The 14,678-nt window shown below is 40.8% G+C and overlaps 2 protein-coding genes across 3 annotated transcripts in view; one reads left to right on the top strand and one right to left on the bottom strand.

Moving 5' to 3' along the window:
• gfra1a (gdnf family receptor alpha 1a) overlaps nt 1-4,587 on the top strand; it is a 163,238-nt gene extending 158,651 nt beyond the window's left edge. For both annotated transcript variants that reach the window (XM_085183302.1, XM_085183305.1), the window contains 2 exons: nt 972-1,204; nt 2,804-4,587. The gene's annotated coding sequence lies outside the window, so the exon portion shown is untranslated. The remainder of the gene's footprint in view (nt 1-971; nt 1,205-2,803) is intronic.
• The window catches only part of atrnl1a (attractin-like 1a), a 384,066-nt gene that overhangs the window by 18,955 nt on the left and 350,433 nt on the right, over nt 1-14,678 (bottom strand). Inside the window, exon 27 of the mRNA XM_085182462.1 lies at nt 5,765-5,879. Coding sequence (XP_085038588.1) covers nt 5,765-5,879 — 115 coding nt within the window. The remainder of the gene's footprint in view (nt 1-5,764; nt 5,880-14,678) is intronic.

Here is a 14,678-nt window from a genome sequence, read left to right as displayed (position 1 = left end):
TATGCACCAGATGTGCTGCAGGTACAGTAAATGACGTTTGATTGCAATTAAATGTCTTCTCTGCTGGAGTTTGGATAATGAAAAGTAAGACGATTACTTTTTCAAAATAAAAATAAATAAATAATCCACACATCAGCTTGGAATGACGTTTTTTGGTGATTTACAGAATATCTTTAGTTGAGTTGGAAGGTGATGTAGCTATTCTCAGTAGGTGCTTTTTGATCAGTGTTATTTGTGCTGATTACGTAAGAATAAGTGGATGCTGGACAGTAACTACATACCTTCCACTACATGGAAATCATATAGATCAAAGGCATTTTTCTCTTGACATTTGCACTAACAGGAACTCTGAAGTGAAGTACTAGTTGCTGGGTAGTGGTTGGTAATGCAGTGTCACCTTGTTGTGGTCTTTTTTTCAGACTTTTTTCCTTTTCTTTCTGTGCTTTTTGTGAAGAGTTCTCTATTTTGCTCTTACCTGTCCAAACTATAATTTCCTCTGGATTTTTTAATAGACTTCAGGTTATTTAGTTGTGTTTTTTAAAGGTTGATGTTAAGAGCTCTTGTTTTTGTTAGCATTATGCTTTTTTGTCCATTTAATGACCAATTAGCATACACTTATCTACACCAGTTATAGTGCACCGACGTCATATTAAGCAAGATGAGCAAGAGTACAAAAACGTAGCACCAAAAAGTAGAATGGTTCCCAGGTCCAGCAGTGTACACACAGGAAAAATACCAGGTACTACTTTGTACAGTTACTAGAATTATGGATAAATTCCTGCAGTCTGAAAGAACCTGTGTGGAGGACATTTTTTATCCCTCGCCTTCGAAGAACAGTAATGGAACAGAATAGAATAAGGAAAGAGTAAGCAGGATTTATTCTTTTTTTTTTTTTTACAGGAAGCTGAGAAACTGAGCTGTAACCATGTAATTTTGTTTCCAATTGTTCTTTCCCCCTCTTACATGTAAAGGGTCAGTTAATGGTAACACCTCGAGGGAGCAGAGCAGCGCAGGACAAGAAGAAAACAAAGATGATGCGAAGGAAAGCGAGCTAAAATGGGCACGCTCATCAGAGATTCCTCTTGAAGTGTCTTTCACAGAGGGTGGGCGGAGCAAGCCTGCAGTGATTTCACCTTCATACATGCTAACATCAATGGAGGACTGCTGTCTGACCCTACACGAGAGCCTCTCTAGGGAGCATAAGGTTGGTAGGAGAGGAGCACGAGTGTATAGTAGGTGGGAAATGTGTTGTTACTGAAGCACTTTCATGTGGTGTTCTAAAAGTTGTGTTAATGCTCTACATTTCGTTTGTATTTCTGAATACTGTGATTGTGTGTGTGTGCTTATGTTGTAATCAGAGCAACAGTAACAATGTCAGACTTCAAACACTGGTAACAAGAACTGCTGTTCCACTGTGATGAGAAAGGCCTAAACATTCTCCAGAGAGCAGCCTCGTATCTGAAAATGAGTCTAAACCTTCTGTGATGAGCTAATGTCCAAAACATCAGGTAGATTAAGGTAGTGAACACAAAACAAAAACATCATGCCAATTGTAGTACTTTTTTGTAACACATTGCATGTGTGGTATTTATTTATTCTTTATTCTTTCAAGTTTGGGTCGTCTACCAGAGGCCTGGAAGCTTGTATCTTTGCTGTTCCTAGGACTGCGCTCTTCTGGACAGAGATCTGTTGTTCCCGGGATCTGCTGGAGCCACTCGCCTAGCTTTGGGGTCACTGCACCGAGTGCTCCTATTACCACTGGGACCACTGTTACCTTCACCCCCCAAATCTTCTCGAGTTCTTCTTTGAGTCCTTCGTACTTCTCCAGCTTCTCGTGTTGCTTCTTCCTGATGTTGCTGTCATTCGGTATCGCTACAGTTATCACTACCTCTGCTTGTCCACCACCACTATGCCCAGTTGGTTAGCCATCACTGGTTTGTCCATCTGTATCTGGAAGTATCATCAGGGCATACTCAGCACAGATGTTTCTGTATACTAAGCTTGGTTATGGCGTTCCATGTATACCCTGTCTGCTAGCATCTTACACCCTGCTGTTATGGTAAATGGACTGGTTCTCATATAGCGCTTTTCTTTTCTACTCTTCTGAGCACTCAAAGCGCTTTACACACCCATTCACCCATATCACATTGTTCTAAGTGCTTTCTAAGTAGCATTCACACACCTTCATACTCTGATGGATGCATCGGAGAGCAATTTGGGGTTAATATCTAGCCCAAGGATATTTGGGAAGCCAGGATTCGAACCACCAACCTTCCAATCAGTAGATGACCTGCTCTACCGCCTGAGCTACAGCCACATGTGCTGGATTGTCTCAGGGGCATCTTTACACAGCCTGCACCTGGGGTCTTGTCTGGTGTGGTAGACCCCAACTTCTATGGATCTTGTAGTGCCATGATTAGCACAGAGGCACTAGTCATGGCAGCACAGGGACAAGCTGTTTTGGTCCCGCTTTGTCCAGCCACTGGTAGGATGGACTGGTTGGCTAAGATTAATGGCAGGAAATTGATGGATGGGCTAATGACACACAAAGGAGAAATTTGTTTAACATTTCTTGGCTACTTTCTGGTCCTCATTTTTTCATAAAACAATCGTGTTACCTTTAGTGTCTCTAGTTTTCTCGATAGTTAGCATAATTACTTCTGGGTCTTTAATGTTTTATTGCTTCCCCTGTGTTAGACTCCAGTGACTGTTGCCATGTTTTGCAGGATCTTTCGACCTTGAGAAAATGCTTTCTTGCAAAGTGGTCAATTTTCTGTCTGCTCTGTTTGTTTTCGTCATCAAGGTACTCACTGCATTCAAGGCAACACTTCCTGCCTGGAGGAGCAAAAGCCTCCCACACCAGCTTCAGTTACATACAGTCTACTTCAACCAAAAGGCTGTAGGGGGGAAGGAAAATACAAAGGGAGATTAAATATATATGCCTGAGCGAGAAAAGTATGAAAGGTTGACTGAGGTGGAAGATGAGCTGGAGCGAGAGAAGATTGACCTCATGCTGACAGCGCACATCCCTGCAAGCTTTGGTCAGGTCTCAAAGAAAGCACTGCTGTCTTTACACTGATTTCCACAGCTGTTTGGTGGTCGACTGGAGCGGCCCGGGGATATCGCATGTCACCCGTCTATAGCGCAACATGAGCTCAGACAGCGGAAAGTCAGGATGTCTCATTGAGGGGAACAATTGATCCAACAGCAAGTGTTGGAGGAAAACCAGGCAGGTCTAACCACATCAGACCAACTTTAACATGCCATATGTCAAGAGTCTTTCTGAATAATTCATTATTCTTCACATACTAAAATTAAGGACATTTTAATATCTTAATTTAAAGAAAAAAACATACATTTTGAACATTTTGTCAGGTTTCCTGTGCTCTCCATTGTTTTTGCTGTAGTATATAAGAATGAACCACATCCTGATTTGAAACAGTAAAATAACATTTTTATAGAAGATATTCATTTAATAAATAATATGACTTTAATCATCAATCATCTTGCTGTTAAACTCTGTAACTTTGTTTTAAAAACTATAACAGCTGTGTACAACCCAATCATCACATGAACTGATTTTTCTTGCTCGTTCTTCCCCAGTTCGTCCACTAAAATGGCAAAAGGTGTTGGGTAATGCAAAATTAACTCACTACAGCTTACTGTAAGTATTCTCTTATTCTTCTGGCGAACATTAGATGGTGCAGTAATTAGCACTGTCACCCCTAAACCCAGGTCCTGGGTTTGAATGAGCAAAATGGGTGGAGTTTCCTACCACAGTTCAAAGACGTGCCAGTTAGGTTAACTGGTAAAAATTGACCGTAGGTGTCTGAATGGTTGTCTGACTCACTTTGTTTACCTGTTAATGGATTGGCGACCTGTCCAGGATTGGGAAGGGAGCTGGAGCGTATCCCAAGTGTCACAGGTCAAGAGACGGGTAAGTTAGGTAAATGGTTTATCCAACTGGACTTTTGAGCTTGGTTAGCAAGGGCACCAGTATCTAGTAAATCGAACACTATATCTCTAATGTGTGTGCGTCAGATACAAAGAGATACTTGAAAGACAAGAAACAGAAACACTGCAGCTCCACAGGAAGGGGAAAGGAACTGTGTTGGCTAAAGCTGGGACTCCAAGAGGAAATGAACAAGCTTGTTGCTGGTTATGTGATAAACAGTTGCTACAAATATCAACTCAACATGAAATTAGGTAAAGTCAACACATTTAAATTCGGTTGGACTGCAGGATTCCTGGATACTGGACAACAAAGGAGCTGCTTTTTTTGTTAAAGCCCGTCTTGTCTCGGATCTTTTGCTCTCAGAATCATGATTTGAATGCACTTTTTATTTTGTTGTTCAACCCTATAAGATACATTTTTACTTGGTCTCATGTTTTATCTACCATTGCTGTGATCTTTTCCTGACTAAACCTTATTTGTGTTGCCATCATAATGGGAAAACTTAAGTCTAGGACATCTCTTTAGAAGTCTTTAAGCTATAGATGGGATTCTTAAAACCTGCTTAAGATTTTCTTGTGTTGCTATGTTATGAATGTCCTTAAGAAGTCCAAATATTAACAAAAGAACAACTTTTTAAACAATTAATTAAATCCCAGATTTGTATTTTACTAAGTCAGTGGGTACACGTCGAATCCCGATTTACATGTGCTGAACTAAACACTATTGGATTGAGGAATAATCAAACAAGGCACCGTTTCTCCCTTAATTGCCACTGATTGATGCAGAACATAACCTGCAGACTCTGCTCACAGGATATTGTGAGCCCTACCTCTAGGTTTACAGTTTCAACATTAAACTCAGTGTAAGTCGAACACATTTTTGCTCTGCTATGATTGAGCGTAAGATCAGGGATTGAAGATTTAACCTTTGGGCTATGAAATGACTTCGAAACAAACTACTAAGCTACCCTTCTGCTCTGCTCATGGCTCTGTTCTAATGGTGGCAACCAAGAAACATCAAGACATTTTTTTTGATGATGCCATTGATGCCATCACATTTTAGTGTTTATTCGGCTTTTGATTAAAATGCCACAGCCTGTTCTACAAAAAAGCCGATGGGGAGCTGCTGCAAGGCACATGTGAAGCACAGTTTGCTGCATCTGGAACTTTTTGAAACATCGTTCAGCTCACCTTGTAAAAGATCACATAATGGCGTGAATGCTTTCTGTGGCAGTAACAAAGGAATTCAGGTTTTAGAGACAGCTGTTAGTTTACAGCGGTGAGAATCAAATGAAAGCAGAGAAATAACCAGTGCGGGGCTTTGTATTCGTTATATTTGATCACGGAAAAGCAACATGGGCCGTTGGAGATGGATGTGTGGACATAAATACTGTGTTGATAGTTGCAGCTACTGCAGCTGTTCTTTATGTACAACCTGCCTACTAAAATTTGCCAGCACAAAATATGGCTAAGGCAGCAGTTTTTTGTTTTTCTTAGAGAGAAACTGTGTAAAACTTTAGTGGACAATATATTGGAAGGGAAAAAACAAACAACAAATTTGAATTAGATGGAAATGACTACTCCACTCCCCTCCCTAAACAAAGAAATAAAAAAAACATGCACAACACTGCAGAAGTTTACTAGAAATTTGCAGTGATGTATGCAGAAGGTTCGGGTCCTTAAATAACACATCGCTGGCAGTTTCTTAGATAACATTGCAAATACTGCCCATCATTCTTAGAATTTCTCAATCTTTTGAACATAAAACATACTGTACTGCATATTGTCTATTACTATCTAAGGATCTTACCAGACTGTCCAGGTGGAGGTATTCCAGATGGGATTCTGGGCAGGTACAGTAGCACTGTGAGAACACCTGCTCTGCTCCCCCAGCACGGCTCCATGGCTATGGGCTTCGGCACTGCCTACAAACAGAACACACAGACAGGGACAAAAGGATCAACACATTAAATATGCAACAAGTAGGCAGTGGTGTGATTTGTATGTACACAGTACTCCTATAGGTTAACAGAACAGCAAGCCAGTCAATTCGAAGGATGTAGCAGACATCCTCAACTCAAGCTGTGCTGCCCAGATCCCTGCTGCCAACATCCCTATGAGCAAAGCTCCCAGCTGGGGGAAGCAGGCTGACTGGCAGCCTGTGGAGCTGCACCTGCTGTGCAGCTGATTTAGATGGAGACCGTCTTATCAGGCTCTCCAGGTAAGTGCACAGAAACAGGCGTTAAAATATCAGCTGCACCGCCCCTCCTGCTAATGCCTCGTGTTTTTCTACAAGCCCCAAACAGACACAGATTTATATATAAAAACAGCAACATTGTTTCCTCTGTTTCCATTGATCCATCCATCAAGCAAGCATCCCGTAATCATCAGTTAGTTCTGCATTCAAACAGGTGTTGAGATTGATTTTAAATTCCTGAACATGAACCTTTACCTTATTTAACCACATTTAAATATGGTAAAAAATGAAAGCTATGATGTTTTAAAAAAATATATAAGGACACCACATCATCCCTGTGCAGTCCCGCTAGGACTCACTACATGTAGTTTTCCTTACTGTCTGTGTAATACCTAAATGTCTATTAGAGTTGTGTTTCCTTTCATCTGAATACACAACAACTTACAGAGTCACTGATATATTGATCTGGTTTGACCCGCCTGCTGCACTGTACCACAGAGGTCACGGGGATAGACTCTGTTTAGTACTGCAGTCTGTGGGAAAGTGGCATGCTCACATATTGTGTGCATAAATACATCATTTTCTTATTACAACTTTTTCTTTCAATTTATTGCCTTGTTTGCCCTTTCTCTCTGCTTTTTCTGATTCATCCTCTTTTCCGTGTGGAAATCAGGAGACAAGAACATTCACAGAATCTGCAAATGCAGTCTAGTTTTTGGGTTTTAATATACATTGTTCTGTGTTGTTGCTTTTAAAGAAGATTTAAACTGAAAAAATCAAAAAGAAAAGTGAAATACAGTAGCAGTTTTATAAAACAAATGAAGACAATATATGTATGTATATCTATGGTATACAACGCTGCCCTGGGGCGCCTCTGTCAGTGCGCCCCAGGGCAGCTGTGGCTACAATGTAGCTTGCCATCACCTGTGTGTGAATGTGTGTGTGAATGGGACTAAGTAAAGCGCTATACAAATGCAGGCCATTTACTATACAGTGCTATGCAAAAGTACTGAGTCACCTCTCATTACTTCAGACTTTGCTTGGAAAATGGGAAATATGCACATCAATTTTTTAAAACACACGGAAACTTAGTATTCGAAGTTTTTTTACCTGAAAATTCTACATACAGTGACCCATACTGAAAAAACTTGCTTGATTTTATTTGCAAATATATTTACAATGAAAAACAAATAAAACATGTACATGAGTATTCACAGTCTTTGACATGAAGCTCAGTTGAAAATTGCAAAATAAGCTCAGTATCATCCTGCATCTACTGATCAGATATTAGATGTTTCTACATCTTGTAGTCCACTTCAGTATATTGGACATAATTTGGATGGTGTGCCTGTCTTTATAAGGTCCCATAGTTGAAAGGGGATGTAAGAGCACAAATGAAGCCATGGAGTTCAAGAAAGTGACCAAGACAGGATTGCATTGAGGCACAGCAACAATCTGTAGCATTGAAGGTTCCAGTGAACACAATGGCCTCCATCATCCACAAATAATAATAATAATAATAATAATAATAATGGATTGGATTTATATAGCGCTTTTCAAGGCACCCAAAGCGCTTTACAATCCACTATTCATTCACTCTCACATTCACACACTGGTGGAGGCAGCTACAGTTGTAGCCACAGCTGCCCTGGGGCAGACTGACAGAAGCGAGGCTGCCATATCGCGCCATCGGCCCCTCTGGCCAACACCAGTAGGCGGGAGGGTAAAGTGTCTTGCCCAAGGACACAACAACGAGCCCGGGGATCGAACCCGGGCTCGTCGGAAGGCGTTTGAAACCACCAAGACTTTTCCTAGAGCTGGCTCCAAAGCCAGTCTAAGCAATCAGGTTAAATGGGACTTAGTTGGCAAGTGAAAAGGATGGTCACTCGAGCGTTGTTCGGCAGAGAGAGGAGAACCTTCCTGGAGAACAACCATTTCTGCAGCACTCCACCAATCAGGCCTATATGATAAAGCCTCACGGAAGCTACTCCTCTGTAAAAGGCATGTGACAGTCTGCCTGGAGTTTCCCAAAAGGTGCCTTGAAGGACTCTCAAATTATGAGAAACAAAGTCCCCCAGTTTAAGGGTAGAGCTCTTTGGCCTGAATGCCAAACATCATGTCTAGAGGAAATTGGCAGCACTCATCACCTGGTCAATACCATTCCTAAATGAAGCATAGTGGTGGCAGCATCATACTGTGGGGAGGTTTATCATCAGCAAAAACTGGGAGACTAAAGATGAATGCTGCAATGTACAGAGACATCCGACTCCAGAGCGCTCTGGAACTCGGACTGGGGTTAAAGTTAATCTTCCAACAGGACAACCACCCTAAGCACATAGCCAAGATAACAAAGGAGTGGCTTCAATTGTGTGATTGTCACGGACGCTCCCCATCTAACCTGATGAAGCTTGAGCAGTACTGCAAAGACAAAAGGGAGAAACGGGCTAGAAATAGGTGTGTCAAGCATGTGGCATCACAACCACAGGTTTTGAGAGTGTAATCGCTGCCAATGGTGCTTCAACAAAGTACTGAGCAAAGGCTGTGAACACCTATGTGTATGGTATGTTGTTTATTTTTCATTTGAGGGGTTGATCAAGTCATACAGAAAACGACTCTTCACATTTTTGTTGCTATAATTGGTTCTACAAATCATAGGATGTATTTAGTTTTTCACAGGACTGTTTAGAGATTTCTGCAAACTTTTCTTTTCTTTCCAATGTCTGCACTTTGCGTTGGCTCTGGTGAGTGTTTTGCATAGCTTGGTTATAGCACAGTGAAATTTTGCAGAGTGACATTTTTTTTTTTAGAAAAAACAAACACATGGAAGAACATTAAATATTAAACGCACAAATGCTGAATGCACAATTGCACATTGGTATAATGCTGTGGTTAAAATGGGCAGCTCGAAGCACAACTCTGTCAAACTGAATAAATTCAAAACAGGCCGCTGTGAGAAAACACCATCTGTGCGTACAAAAGTAAATAAAGGTAGCTCTCCAACTATGGGATTACTACGGGTGACCTTAGATTCTAATAACTTAAAATTCATTGACACTGATTTCAACTCTCCAACACTGAGTACACTGTTTGTATGTTAAACACTGTAAATATAAGTAGTGGGCAGCACAGTAGGCTTTTATCAAAAAAGTGATCAAATTATTACTGCACTTGGACCAGCTTGGTACAGGACACACACACACACACACACACACAAACTCCCCTGCAGTGTTAATAGGTTTAAGTGCTGGAGTGTACAGCGTAATTAGAAGCTGGAAGCTCCTCTATTTGTTTAGTGTTTCCAGAGTGTCAGGAAATGATGAATACTCTGCTAACTAGAAAGACACATGCACACACTTAACTGAGTTTGTAACTACCACTTCTTATTAGCAAACACTCTTTGTCCTGATTGAGATAATACACAGACAAACAAATGAGTCATTGTTCTGCTGAGGAGTGTTAAGTGAGAGGATGAGGAAGATAATATGGGAAAGAAAGGAATGGCATCAAATGAACAACAGCTGCTTGTTAGACCTGAAAATTACACTTGCATACTTCACTCATCAACATATATCAAACAGCTCACTTTTATTTATTTCCTTCATTGTGGTTTATACTTTTACCTGAATGCATGGTTTCCAAAGCAACAGCAGCCCTTCTGACTCTGTGTGTGTGTGTGTTTGTATAGTTATGGCCCACTAGTTTCTTTAATCTGAGATGCATAGACTGCAACCCACAAGGAATGAGAACACACACTCGCAATCATGTTCGCATTACATCTTGTTTACGAGACACTATTTCCCCCAGGAAATTACTCGTTACTATTGCACGGGGGTCATTAAAATTCAAACGTAAGGAAACAGTAAAAATATCTGCAGAGTCACGTAAAGGTCACAAGTGCATGTGTTAGGAGCACCTGGTATAAAGTATAAGAGGTAAGAAACAAGTTTTAATTTTCTACTTTAGCTATGGCTTAAAATCCTTGGGGAACTTCACTCAATATGCACTAAAGTGTCATAAACAGGCCAAAATAGAAAACACGAAAACTTTTACTGTAGATTTTCTTCTGTAAGTGATATGACTGCCATTTTCTGGCATGTTCTGATAAAGAAAACAGTGAAAACATCAGTGTTTTTGTTGACTTGGCTGTTAAAAATTAATTTGGTGGTCATGCCAGAGCAGTGGCAGTGGAGTTGAGGTCTAGACTTTGACTGGTTGTTGTAACATCTTGATTCTTTTCTTTGGCCGCAGTTCTTGGACTCATCGTCCCGTTGTGTCCCATTTTGGGCAATACATTTGCTGTTGGACAGATGGCCTCACACTTGATTCGCACTGCAGGCCTACTTGTTGTTCCTAGAGTATTTAAAAGTAGAATGGGAGGCAGAGCCTTCAGTTTTCAGGCCCCTCTTCTGTGGAACCAGCTTCCAGTTTGGATTCAGGAGACAGACACTATCTCTACTTTTAAGATTAGGCTTAAAACTTTCCTTTTTGCTAAAGCATATAGTTAGGGCTGGACCAGGTGACCCTGAATCCTCCCTTAGTTATGCTGCAATAGACGTAGGCTGCCGGGGGATTCCCATGATGCATTGAGTTTTTCCTTTCCAGTCACCTTTCTCACTCACTATGTGTTAACAGACCTCTCTGTGTTGAATCGTATCTGTTATTAACCTCTGTCTCTCTTCCACAGCATGTCTTTATCCTGTCTTCCTTCTCTCACCCCAACCGGTTGCAGCAGATGGCCCCGCCCCTCCCTGAGCCTGGTTCTGCCGGAGGTTTCTTCCTGTTAAAAGGGAGTTTTTCCTTCCCACTGTCGCCAAAGTGCTGCTCATAGGGGGTCATATGATTGTTGGGTCTTTCTCTGTATCTATTATTGTACGATCTACTGTACAATATGAGGCGACTGCTGTTGTGATTTGGCGCTATATAAATAAAATTGAATTGAATTAGAATCTTTTATTAAAAATGACTTCTATATTCTCGAACAACAATTTCTGAACAATTTCATTTTTGTATATCAGCTTTGATGTCCAAACTTTTTTTATTTTTTACTTTAGCATCTCAGTGAGCATCTCACGGGAAATGATATTCAGCATCCTGTTATTTCATCACTGTGGTGGAAACACTTTAGAAAGCTGTGGCTTCCTCACATGCACTATTTTACAGTTTCTTGAGTCTGGCTTTTTCCCACTTTTCTTGCCTTTGAGGTGCAGTCTTCCCTCTTACATCACTGTCACCGCTGTCTCCGTTTTACCTGCAGGTAAACGTGTCTCATTACAGAGAAACTAGAGGTGGGATAGTATGCAGATTGTCTGCATTTAGCTTGCAGAAGCTTGTTGGCTTAGATTGATGTCCATTCACCAACACAGAACAAAATAAGTTGGTGCATATGTTGTATGAATGGTAATTTTGGATACGCACTTGTTTTTTGCTCAGGGTAAGAACGTTTCTATGCAAATCTTAGTAAATGAAACTCCTTGTTCCAGAAAACTTATGTGAATACTGTGTTCTTTTTTACCTGGAAAGCCTTCCAAACAAGCCATACTTGTTCAGTCTTTCTAACTGTTCTGTGATGAACTTTCACATTGAACATGCTAATTGAGGCCTGTATAGTCTGAGATGTAGTTCTGGGGGTCTGACCATGGGGAGAAGCTGCTCCAACATCCACTATTGGAAGGATTGTGGCATTGTGTTAATGCAAACCTGAATGTTCCAGACCAGCAAACTGCTAAAACCTTCTGCTGATGATCAGATATGATGAGCAATGGAAGCAGTAGTGGAGGAGTAGTGATAGAGCCTGGTTCTGCCGGAGGTTTCTTCCTGTTAAAAGGAGTTTTTGTCCTTCCCACTGTCGTGAAAGTACGTGCTCATAGGGGGTCATATGATTGTTGGGTTTTTCTCTGTAGTTTTTATTGTAGGGACTACTTTACGATATGAAGCGCCTTGAGGCAACTGTTGTTGTAATTTGGCGCTGTATAAATAAAAAAGAATTGAATTGAATTGAATTAAGCATGTACTTTGTTTTTTTGGGTTTTTTTGAGTCCTGTGGAAGACATGGGGTTTTCATAAATGTATTAACATGTGTCAAACTGCACTTTAAAACAACTTGCTAGTTATTGTGAGTTTGTTTTGCTGTCTAAGAAGGCAGAACACATTCTGCAGTCAAGCATACATTTGCTACTTCTTTGTTTTAACATACAGTTGCAGAGTTTATGACCACACCCCTCCCTGCCACGACCAGGAAGGGCAACATGAGGTGATTCAAAGATTAACCAATAGATCACACTTGAGACATCTTTAAAGTATTTACTGAGTGAGTACCTTTTACTTGTGAATAAAAGAGACTCATCTTTAAACTTAATAAGGAGATCTTAAAACATCTCTAACAAAACACCACTGCCTTTTGCAGAAATGTAGACTGTCCTATAGTGCCTTGAGTAGTGAAACCTGAATAGAGGAACCATGATATAGTATGAAAAGCTTCTCTACTAGTAAACAGTTACAGCAATGCACCAACTGACCAATATCTGCAAACACACACATGCACACACTGTTTAAATTGATTTTTGTGTGAGCAGTGCAATTAGCAGTTCGGCTTAAAAAACATAACAAGCTGGACTATTTTATCTTTCTGTCTAATAGCAGTGTTATCAGCTCTGCAAAATGACAAATCTAATAGTAGTGTGTGTGTACACAGCGTACAGTACGTGCGTCTTTCTATGGTATATTGACTTCATGCTGGCGTGTGTGTGTGTGTGAGATAGTAAATGACATAGCATAACCAGTGTGACAACTGTAGGAACTTTCTCTGGCTCCTTTCCCAAAGTAATCAAGGTAAGTAAGAGGGAGCGAGGAGTGGGGGGGTGGGGGGTGACTGTGCTGGGGGAAGAGGGGGGGTAAACATAAACCAAAGAAAAAAAAGGGCTGAGTACAGAAATTAGTAAGGTTAGAAAGGAGAGTCAGGTGGGTGGTGTCCAGGTAGCAATTTAAGTGTAGAGTAAATTCGTGCTGAGCTGTGTGTGTAGCATAAAAGCTTCCTCAGCTGATAGTGACCGAGTAGAGATGAAGGTTCTGACCTGACAGAGAGAGAGAGACACAACGCACTCTCGGTGTCTCTTACTCTCATTTTATTTATATTTTAAATATAAAATGTCACTGAAGCCCAGACAACAGCTTTTGCTGACTGTGTGCAATGTTGAAATTGGCTACTTGGCAATACTGAGCTATTTCGCTCCCTCATTCTATAAAGAATTACTGGAAATAATCCAGAAAGATTGTTGTTTTTAAGCATGCAGCTCTTGGAGCTTCGGCCCCATCTTTGGGAATGCCAAAGCTGTCTTGATGTATTTATTCATTTGTTCCATGCATATTATTAATACAATGTAATTTTACAGACACAAAATGATTTTCAGCAATAAAGATTTTGTGCTGTCTTTAGCACAATCTTATAAAGCTGTCTGCACACTGCTCACTTGCTTACTTCTACTCATGTTTGACAGGCAGAACTGTCTCATATCAGATTTTCATTCACCTCACAGACAACTATACTAATTTTGTTTACTTTGTCACCCACTGAATGGCTTTTACCAGGTCCATAGTTACTCTCCTCTACCTTCCAATCACATCATTAGGATTTTATGATTCATCAACACGGTTTATGCAGGAGAGACGTAGTGGTCATGTGAAGAACCGCACACGGACTTTGCAGGCCTACTTGTGGTTCTTAGCCAAATCACAACAACAGTTGGCTTGAGGTGACTGTTGTTGTGATTTGGCGCTATATAAATAAAATTGAATTGAATTGAACTGAATTAGGTAGCATGGGAGGCAGAGCCTTCAGCTTTCAGCCCCTCATCTGTGGAGCCAGCTCCCAGTTTGGACCCAGGAGACAGACACTCTCTCTACTTTTAAGATGATTTTTTGATAAAGCTTATAGTCTGGGCTGGAGGATGTGACCCTGAAGCTTCCCTTAGTTACGTTGCAATAGGCCTAGGTTCCTGAGAGTTTCTTCTTCTTGATCTTTTTTTCCCACTTTCTATGTGTTTATCCACCTCTCTGCATTTGCATTCTCCCTCCCCTCACCCCCTACTGGTCACAGCAGAGGGCTGCTCCCTGAGCCTGGGTCTGCTGGAGGTTTCTTCTGTTAAAAGAGAGGATTTTTTTTCCAACTGTTTGCCAAGTGCTTGCTCATAGGGGTCGTCTGACTGTTGGGGCTTTCTCTGTATTATTGTATTAATGGGTCTTTACCTTAAAATTTAAAGTGCCTTGAGACGAGTGTTGTGATGTGGTGCTTTATAAATAAAATTCAATTCAATTGAACCAAACAAAAAATAAACAGGATGAAAAAAGGAAAGCAAAAAAAAAAACTCTAAATAGTTAGTGACCAGTCCATAATGTAGATCTCAAACTCGTATTTTTAACGTTCTCACACGAGCGAATCCATAAAGTATGGATTTATATGGACTTTTTTGGTAAACGGTTGGTGGCACAGACGCTAAGGCAGTTAAACCAGCTCCATCTATGCAGTTTCACA

The sequence above is a fragment of the Neolamprologus multifasciatus genome, chromosome 13 (genome assembly GCF_963576455.1).
Source record: "Neolamprologus multifasciatus chromosome 13, fNeoMul1.2, whole genome shotgun sequence".
In the NCBI taxonomy this organism is placed as follows: domain Eukaryota; kingdom Metazoa; phylum Chordata; class Actinopteri; order Cichliformes; family Cichlidae; genus Neolamprologus; species Neolamprologus multifasciatus.
The sequence above is the reverse complement of the archived record's forward strand: the minus strand, read 5'-3'. Positions and strand labels throughout refer to the sequence as shown.